Genomic DNA, 9042 nt, shown 5'->3' on the forward strand with positions numbered 1-9042 from the left:
ATTAATTTTCAATTTAATAATTATTCTTGATTAATATACATATTGTGTGGTAAATTGTGTATTAATATTACTCTTAATATGTTAAGGTTGTAGAGGTTACAATATATAGACAGTAATGGTAGGAGGTATCTAGTAATAGGTCATTAGATAATGGTACACTATTAAGATAACTTGTCTTACATTGTGTATACAATATAAGTTGTAGGTAAAGGTAATATGGTATGGCATTAAGATAGGAATGTATTTGTATATAGCAATTAAGGTTAATATGGTATAGGTATCATTGTGTCATATTAAGGTTCATAGGTTAATAAGTTAATGTAGCTATAAATATAATGGTATGGTATTATAAGATAAGAATGTACTTTTATAGCAAGGTTATGATGGTTTACATGTAGGTATCATTGTGTAATTTAAAGGTCATAGGTATAGTAGTAGAAATTAGAAGGGTACAGGTTATATAGTGTAGGTATAGTAGTAGAAATTATAGGAAACATGTAGTGTTAGGTATACAGGTTATAATAGTGTAGGTATAGCAGTAGAAATTATAGATAACATGTAGTTATACCTAGGATATAGGCTATAGTGTAGAAATTAGAAGGTAGTTATAGGTATAGTGTAGGTATAGTAGTAGATATTAGGAAGCAGGTATATAGTTATCATTAGGTTATAGTATATGTATTGTATTAGAAAGTAGTTATAATAGAAATTAAGAAACAGGTAGTTGTAGGATACAGGTTATATAGTGTAGCTGTAGGTTATAGATCTAGGTTTTATTATTTTTTATAATTAAATTTTATTATTTTTTTTATTACTTATTATCATTTATTATTATTTTTTATAATTAAATTTTATTATTTTTTATTACTTATTATCATTATTATTATTTTTTATAATTAAATTTTTTATTATTTATTATCATTTATTATTAGTTTTTTTTTTACCTGGGGCCCCAGGTTTTTATAATTTTTGGGCAGCAAAGTAGTGCCGCCTCCACGTGGCGCTGCCTGGGATCACTAGTGGCTACTACTGCTAGTGATGCTAAGAGCACTACATACAAGAAGAATATGCATATTTTGTTACATTTTAACGGTCCTAAACATAGCCTTAAGTGTTTGCCACAGCTTTTAAAATAAGTCAATAACTCTCATTGTAGGTTATAATCAATGTAACGTTGAATTAGCTTGTGCGTGATCTGACATTTTGATGCAAATAACGCTTAAAATTGACACGAAATCAGCGAAATTTTAATTTTGTTTAATCTCATACACAATCTTAATATAGGTGACCCAAATCATACATGTTTCTCATATAGGGGACCCAATTCACATGTTCCTCTTACAGGTGACCCAATTCATACGTGTTCCTCATATAGGGGACCCAGATCATACATGTTCCTCATATAGGGGACCCAATTCATACATGTTCCTCGTATAGGGGACCCAACTCATATAGGGGACCCAATTCATACATGTTCCTCATATAGGTGACCCAATTCACATGTTCCCCTTACAGGTGACCCAATTTATGTTCCCCTTATATAATGAGTCCACTCATAAGGTGGCCCTTACATCCATACATATATATTTCATTATTATATGTACCCATATATATATATATATATATCATTATATTATACTATAAGTACATAGGCTAATGTATTTTGACAAAGCATATGTTTTGTTTTCAGCATCTAAACGTCAAATCTTTCTGGACTCTTTCTTGATGGATTAAGGTAACCAGCAATAGATTCTATTACCTCATAAATTACTCCTTTCTTCCTAGGGTGGGCAGCAGTATAGTGCTACCTCCCCGTGGTGCTGCCTGGGATCACTAGTATATGCATTGTATAGGTACTGCTAGTGATGCTAAAAGCGCTATAAGAAAACAAGAGAGCTGAAATGAGCTCAAGGTACTCCTTTTATTATTCATTTTATAATAATAATTATCTTTTAGAGATTGTGTCACAGTGACTAACATTATTACAACTATTATACTCAAGTTTGTTGATGCTAAGAGACTACAAGGCTATAACAAGATTACATGCTACCAGTATAATTATACCAATTATAAGAATGCAATATTATATTTGATGTAGGTCTTAGCCCCATAGAAAGATAAATGTGAAGCTAAAGACATAGATATTAAAATTTCCTTTCTCTCTCTTTTACTTTTACTTATTGGACATCAATTTATTTTGCTTGTTTAAATACATTTTTGATTTAATTTATAATGGTGATTTAAAAAAGCAGCGAGCAGCAGTCATGGCCTATCACAAATCACATGTATACATGACTTCCTCCTACGAGTGTGGGCATTAAGCTATACATTTATTGAATACATGTATACACAATGGAAGAACATATGATGCTTTTTTGGCTAGAAAGTTCATCAAAAAATGGCTAAGAGATTTCTACATGCATCTACATATCATGCTATGGAGCTAATTTGAATCAAAATTGGATCTTTGAATCATAATAACAAATCACAAAACACATAATATCACAAAAATCATCGTTACTATTATTATTATTATACTAATAAGAGTATTATGATCAGTTTCAAACCTTCTTCTTCCTCGCCCTCAAAGTTCCCGTCTTTTTCGATACAAAAGTCCGTCAATCGAGTCGTAAATCTTATCAAATGTCTTCCCTTGATCAAAGAACTGGACTACAAGTCCGTCGCGATCGAGCAGATACTTGCAAAAATTCCATTTCGGCTCCAAACCATTTGTGGAATTAATTAGAAACCGGTAAACTTCAGATTGACTCTCTCCAGTGACGTTAACTTTCGAAAACAGAGGAAACTGAGGCTTGTACTTGTAGCGTATCATTGAATTGATTTCGGAGTCTTTCGCTGGTTCTTGAGCTCCGAACTGATTGCAAGGAAAAGCTAAAATAGCCAAGGACTCTTCTCCGTATCTTAATTGGAGCTGGTTGAGTTGGATATAATTGTAGTCTGTATAGCCGCACTCGCTGGCAACATTAACAACAAGAACAATCTGAAAAAAGAAATAATAATAATACATCAAAGAAATAAAAAATACATCAAAGAAATAATAATAATAATAATTATAATAATATGCTATTGTATATACATGTATGTACATGCATGTGTTCAATATCAATCTTAGTAATCAACATAATTTTAGTCTTCTTATTAAAAGTGCATCTACTGATTTAAGCATTTTTTGATGCTACCAGCCTAAGCATCGCTTGAATGTACTACATTGTTATTATAACTTGCAGTTAAAAGTAGTAGTGGTCTTATCATAATAATAATGAAATTCTGCAATGACAATGTCATGTGTGCAGTTTGCTCATGACTCTATTGTAGAGTGTAAACAAAGATTCAACTAATAAAATGAACTTTTAAGGAATTGCTTATTTTAGCTGATTAGAATAGACAGTGTGGGTGTTATACAGCCCACTGCTTGCAAGCTGACATACAAGATGCTATTATATAACCTACAATACATGCAATGCAATGAAATAGCAAATCCACATGCATCATTATGGCTTTAGTGTCTTTACTTTTCCACTGTATCTCTCAAAGCCAATCATTTTCCCAGTAATGTCCTTAGCAGAAAGAGAGTAGAAAGTCTCAGTCCCAGAGGAAGCAAGAGCTCCACAGATTAGGCAAAAGAGAGAAAGGAAAAAGACTTGTTCCATTTTGTGATGATTGAAGAGAACAATGAAGCAAAAAGTTTTGGGCGTGGTCAAGCATCAGCCACGCCCAAGAATTTTTGGAGGAGAAGGCGAGCATGAAAAACTCTAACTCTAACAGGCCGAGGAGAAAGAAGCAGGCCACTCCAGCAACAGAGAGCAGTCAAAGAGGCCCTGTACCATTAAAATGGCTACTACTAATCGGAGCAATAGTCTGTATTGGGGCTGTGTTCTATCGCTCCGTTATTTTAGTAGATTACACTGGACCAAAGTTTGCTGACTCCGAGAGAGGAGCACAGAAGCGCTCGAGAGAAGAGAAAGCTTCTTCGAGCCCCTCACCTTCCCCATACTCTGATACGGCCACCAGGGAAAGAACTCAGACCATAGACGAGTCTACACTGACACACGGGACTTCAACATGTGAAGAGTTGACAGAGGGCGCTCAGAAATTACTACAGTCCTCAAAAGAAAGGGATCTGGAGCTAGCGCTAGATATGCTGGCGACGTGCATCTTAAAAGAAGAGTCTAATGCAGGAGCAAGGTGGAATCTTGCCGCAGCCCTCCTAGAAGCTGATCGAACGTCCGAAGCTCTTAACTTCATTGATCAAGCATTAACTCTTGACCCTATGAACACACGATATTTATACGAAGGAGGTATGGTCATGTCAAGACTTAATTTAAATGACAAGGCCATCAAATGCTGGGAGAGTTATCTAGAGATTGTCCTAAGTGTCCCGAACTGGGAGGCGTTATTAGCGACCATTTCAAATCAGCGTGAGGACGAATGGGAGTTTTTGAAGGAAATCGAGAACGCCGAAGAGTTTTTAGAAAGTCTTTTAAACACTTACCTGAGACACCACTCGTTTGTAAAATCCTCTTATCTCTACCGTGTTCTCATTGGTCTACGAGGTTTAGAGTCCTCTCATCAACTAATAGGACGTTATGCCTTTTACGCCTTCAGTATCGGAGACCTTGCAAACGGCATTGGGTACCTTCAATACCTCACGGAGCAGAACTATGTGTCAGTCGGCTATGGATCCATCGACAGAGCCAGGGAAGTGATTACGGCCCATGCCCTAAGACTCCTAACTGGTGGCATAGACGCAAATATTGTTGGAATCACAAGGAATATTTTAATCGCCGGACAAGCAGCTTGGGACGAGCTAGTGTATCATTGCGACGCTAAAGGGAAGGACTTGGATTTTAGTTCTAACGTGTCTCTGGTACTCATTAGGGACGCCATTGCTCAGTGTTTTATATCACAAGAGCTCGTGGTGAAACTAATGGAGAGAGGAGCAGCTGTACATGCTGAGAATATGTTTGGATGGACGCCATTATTACAAGTAAAAAAATAAAATAAAATTAATAAGAGTAAGAGTAACTGTACCGAAATTATTTTCTTTGGTTACTTACAATGTATATGTACATTGTATGTTAGTATGTGATTGTACTGTTTTGTTACCATTTAATGTAAAGGAATGTTTATGTGTCATCCAATACCACCAAATGTTGATACAACCTTCATTACCTTTAATTACTAAATACATGTATGTGCCAACCTATATTAATATTGTATTACCGTTATTATTATTATTATTATTATTATTATTTCTTTAAATTTGCTGCCAATATTTTGTTGTACATAATACGTACATACATTGAAATTTCTAATACATCCACAATGGAAATATACATGTGTATATGCATCATCAATATTTAATGGACTTTTCTTTACTCTATACAGGTTATACCATTAGACAATCCAACCGTATTTCACCAAATACTAAAAGCTAGGGCTGATCCTCATGCAAGAACAGCCATAGGCCTCACTGGCTTGCATATAGCAGCAATCAAAGGAAGCAAAAATGTCGTACTACCATTACTACAAGCTGGTTTAAAAGCAAACACAAAAGATGCTATGAATAGAACTGCCATGGACCTGGCTTGTCTACATCGTTGGTATGCCGATGAATTCGCTTCTGCCCTCCAAATCTCGAAACCTTACGGCTGCCCGGTAAAACCGCAATACCTCCCTCCGTTAAAAAGCGGGTTTAAGCCGGGTGGGTGGTTAAAGAGCAGTATAAAGCTACCTAAGAGACTCACGACTGAAGGATGTGATATTGATGTGATTGGTTATAATGCAAGGACAGAGGAACTGATTGCTGACTATATGAGTATATCCCTTCCTGTATTGATACGTAATGCTTCAAACAGTCACGTTATGAGTAGACTCTTCCACATGTGGCAGAGAAACAAGATGGAGAGAGAGTATGGAGACACTGTAGTTAATGAGGTACTAGTCCCGTACGCTGAGGCTTTCGGTTATAACGAGACGTTACGAACGACACTGAGATCTTTCTTGGTTAAGATGGCCGCTAATAGTGAAGAGCAGGCTCAGGCTCGCGACGTGATGGATCTTTTGCCGCCTTCGTACGTGTTTCAGACCCTCCCGGAAACCTCTCCGATTTTGGAACATTTTAAAATTCCGTCTGTTCTAGACCCATCGCAAACCGAAATAACGACTGATAAAATCCAATTCTACGTGGGCGGAACTCTCTCTGGGGCTCCGCCCCATTTTCACAGGACCGCATGGAATTTTTTGGTCTATGGGAAGAAAAGATGGTTCATTTTTCCTCCGAAGGATGCTTTCTACTCCAAGGAACACGTTTGGGACTGGTGGAGAGATAGGTACCAGAATGAAAACGGAAAGAGAGCATGGGAATGCGTCCAGTATCCTGGGGATCTGATGGTACTTCCAGACATGTGGGGCCATGCCGTCATTAATTTGCAGGAGAGTGTGGGCGTGGCTTCGGAGTTTGTGTATGGATCCAGTGAATTTTCGTTATAAAATTATTATTATTATTATATAGTTATTTTTAAAATTATTCTTATTATGGTATGATTGCAGTTTATTACAGGCACTTCTCATTTTAATCAGCTATGAAATTATTATTATTATTATTATTATTAACAATTATAATATTAAAATCATTAATAACTATAATACTACATATACCTTAAGCCTACTATTATTTGTGTCTACTAATTTTAGCGAAATCAGCAAAAGTCATGTTTAGCGTTACTAATTTTAGCGTTTTTAACCAAATTAACTATCAATAATAACCATTGTAATGAATAATTATTATTTTGGCGTCTATTTAATTTAGCGGTTTAAAGCTCTCTCGCTAATATAGCTAAATTTAGTAGACGCTAATAATAGTAGGCTTAAGGTATATCATGCAGCATTGATGCAACATAATGGCTCAAGGCGGATTTACAATATGACATTAGGCCAGCGTACCGTCAATTTTTAATCAAAAACGTGGGCGATTTGACCTTTTGACGCATGCTTTCCGATGGAATAGAACCAGATTCTATTCCAGCGTCAACGTAACGTCAGGACTAGCGTAATATTGTAAATTCGCCTTTAGTCTAATCGTCACTGTAATAAATTTTGACAATATAATGATGATAAATATATAATAATTATTACAACAACAATTTGAAATAAAATTTATAATATTAAATTTTACATTAATTTGAGTATCATAATACAAGCATTCTGTGTGTGAAAGGTGAATGGTGTTCTTATTCACTGCTACTGCTGCCAGATGAAGAGGAATCAGTACTATCATCTTCAGATTCATCATTATTGTCTTCTTCTTCAGATTCTAATAATAATAATAATAATAATAATAATAATAATAATAATACCCTACAAGATGATTTATTGGCGAGAGTAAGTTTTGGCGAATTTGCCTGTGGAAGTTAATTGGTGCATTTGGTGGATTTTATACTGGAAATTTTGTGCCACATACCTTTGAGCATGCGCAGATTTTATATTGGCAACTTCTTCATAGAACCGCCGATCACCAATATTATTTCCTTGCCAATAAATCATCTTATATGGTATAATATTATAGGGAGCCGTGAAAGCTCCTCCAAAAATTGTTTGTCTGTCTGAAGAGAAGAAGGTATTTGCCAAAAAATTTCATCATTGTCTTTAAATGCTGTTAAAACTGGTGAGGCCATTGTGGGTCCTAACCACAAGATGATAATGACATCATTCACTTCCTGTTTTTATTTAGTCTTTTTACCCAAGTCTTTACAATTATAAATAAAATGTAAAGTTACACAATAACATCAATTATTGTGATCTACATATATAAATTGACTACATGAAACATGCACTATCGTAATGCAGTGACATAATTATAATCATACTTCATACCTTTGCCATCATCATCACTAGTTTCATGGTCATCCTTATCTTCCTCTACCTCCTCTCTCTTCTTTTCTTTCTTTTCCTCCTCCTCCTCTACTATTTCCTCTGACTTCGCTTTTGACTTCTTTTTCTTAGTAGATCTAGCAATTAAACTAATTAGAGTATGCAAATGAAAGGGGCTCACTCACTTTTTGGGCCTATGAATAGAAAAATAAAATTATATTATCATTATTATTGTTATCATTATTATTATTATTATTATTATTATTATTATTATTATTATTATTACTTTACTAGCGATTCAATTTTTGGATTGATGGCATAGAATTCTTTCATTTTTTCGTCATATGACTCTCTCTCCTTCTCCTTCATAGCAACGTATTTCTCCTATTTTGAATAACATTTTTAAAAATCCCTGTACTATAGCCCATGGTTTTTTCCAAAAAAATGTCTCCAAAATTACCCCCATTTTTTATTACATTTTCTGATACATATTGATGTCCTTATGCTATGTAGAAAGTTTGAGCTGATTCCGACTTAAACTTTTCGAGTTATGGCTATTTTTAAAAATCGGCCAAAATCTGAAAAAATCCCTGTACTATAGCCCATGGTTTTTTTTCCAAAAAATGGCTAAAAAATCACCCCCAATTTTTATTACATTTTCTGATACATATTGATGTACTTATGCTGTGTAGAAAGTTTGAGCTGATTCCAACTTAAATTTTTCAAGTTATGGCTATTTTTAAAAATTGGCCAAAATCTAAAAAATACATTTAATATACATGTACACATATCACCTTCAGAAGTTAAAACTCCAGTAAAAGATTAATACAAAGTTCATTCCTACCTTCTCTTTTGGTGTCATAGACGACCATTTTGCTCCAAGTTTCCTTGTGATCTCGACTGATTGCAAGTGACTGTAGATTTTGTGATACTTTGGTCTCATTTCCATACAGAAATGAATATAAGGGGACAATGGAGCCTTGGGCAGCTCTTTCTTAAGCTAGAGGAGGAGGAGGAGGAGGAGGAGGAGGAGAGAGAGAGAGAGAGAGAGAGAGAGAGAGAGAGAGAGAGAGAGAGAGAGAGAGAGAGAGAGAGAGAGAGAGAGAGAGAGAGAGAGAGAGAGAGAGAGAGAGAGAGAGAGAGAGAGAG

At 35.2% G+C, this 9042-nt stretch overlaps 3 protein-coding genes and 1 long non-coding RNA gene across 6 annotated transcripts in view; 2 read left to right on the plus strand and 2 right to left on the minus strand.

Moving 5' to 3' along the window:
* The first annotated feature begins 1794 nt into the window (after positions 1 to 1794).
* LOC109584057 (uncharacterized) lies at positions 1795 to 2230 on the plus strand. The gene is made up of 3 exons (XR_002185821.1): positions 1795 to 1912; positions 1957 to 2052; positions 2099 to 2230. It is a non-coding gene; the product is annotated as an uncharacterized LOC109584057 (long non-coding RNA).
* A 216-nt stretch (positions 2231 to 2446) lies between these two features.
* LOC100639827 (glutathione peroxidase 7-like) lies at positions 2447 to 3715 on the minus strand. Its single transcript, XM_003388391.3, has 2 exons — positions 3534 to 3715; positions 2447 to 3001 (listed from the first exon to the last, which is right to left on the minus strand). Exons 1-2 carry the CDS (start codon positions 3669 to 3671, stop codon positions 2585 to 2587), a joined length of 555 nt encoding a protein of 184 aa, XP_003388439.1. The 5' UTR covers positions 3672 to 3715; the 3' UTR covers positions 2447 to 2584.
* Positions 3716 to 3737: 22 nt separating this feature from the next.
* Positions 3738 to 6663, plus strand: LOC109584068 (uncharacterized). The gene is made up of 2 exons (XM_019999636.1): positions 3738 to 5008; positions 5410 to 6663. The coding sequence occupies exons 1-2, from the start codon at positions 3764 to 3766 to the stop codon at positions 6511 to 6513; spliced, it is 2349 nt and encodes a 782-aa protein (XP_019855195.1). The 5' UTR covers positions 3738 to 3763; the 3' UTR covers positions 6514 to 6663.
* A 457-nt stretch (positions 6664 to 7120) lies between these two features.
* The window catches only part of LOC100639953 (nucleolar transcription factor 1-like), a 5925-nt gene continuing 4003 nt past the window's right edge, over positions 7121 to 9042 (minus strand). For 2 of the 3 annotated variants that reach the window (XM_019999633.1, XM_019999632.1), the window contains exons 8-12: positions 8738 to 8893; positions 8180 to 8277; positions 8079 to 8087; positions 7897 to 8030; positions 7422 to 7705 (exon numbers count right to left, since the gene is read on the minus strand). In XM_019999633.1, coding sequence (XP_019855192.1) covers positions 7563 to 7705; positions 7897 to 8030; positions 8079 to 8087; positions 8180 to 8277; positions 8738 to 8893 — 540 coding nt within the window. In that variant the 3' untranslated portion in view covers positions 7422 to 7562. Of the gene's footprint in view, positions 7337 to 7421; positions 7706 to 7896; positions 8031 to 8078; positions 8088 to 8179; positions 8278 to 8737; positions 8894 to 9042 lie in introns of those variants that run through there. The other variant, XM_019999634.1, reaches the window with a different exon arrangement.

This window comes from Amphimedon queenslandica, unplaced genomic scaffold (assembly GCF_000090795.2).
Source record: "Amphimedon queenslandica unplaced genomic scaffold, v1.1 AMPQUscaffold_13252, whole genome shotgun sequence".
In the NCBI taxonomy this organism is placed as follows: domain Eukaryota; kingdom Metazoa; phylum Porifera; class Demospongiae; order Haplosclerida; family Niphatidae; genus Amphimedon; species Amphimedon queenslandica.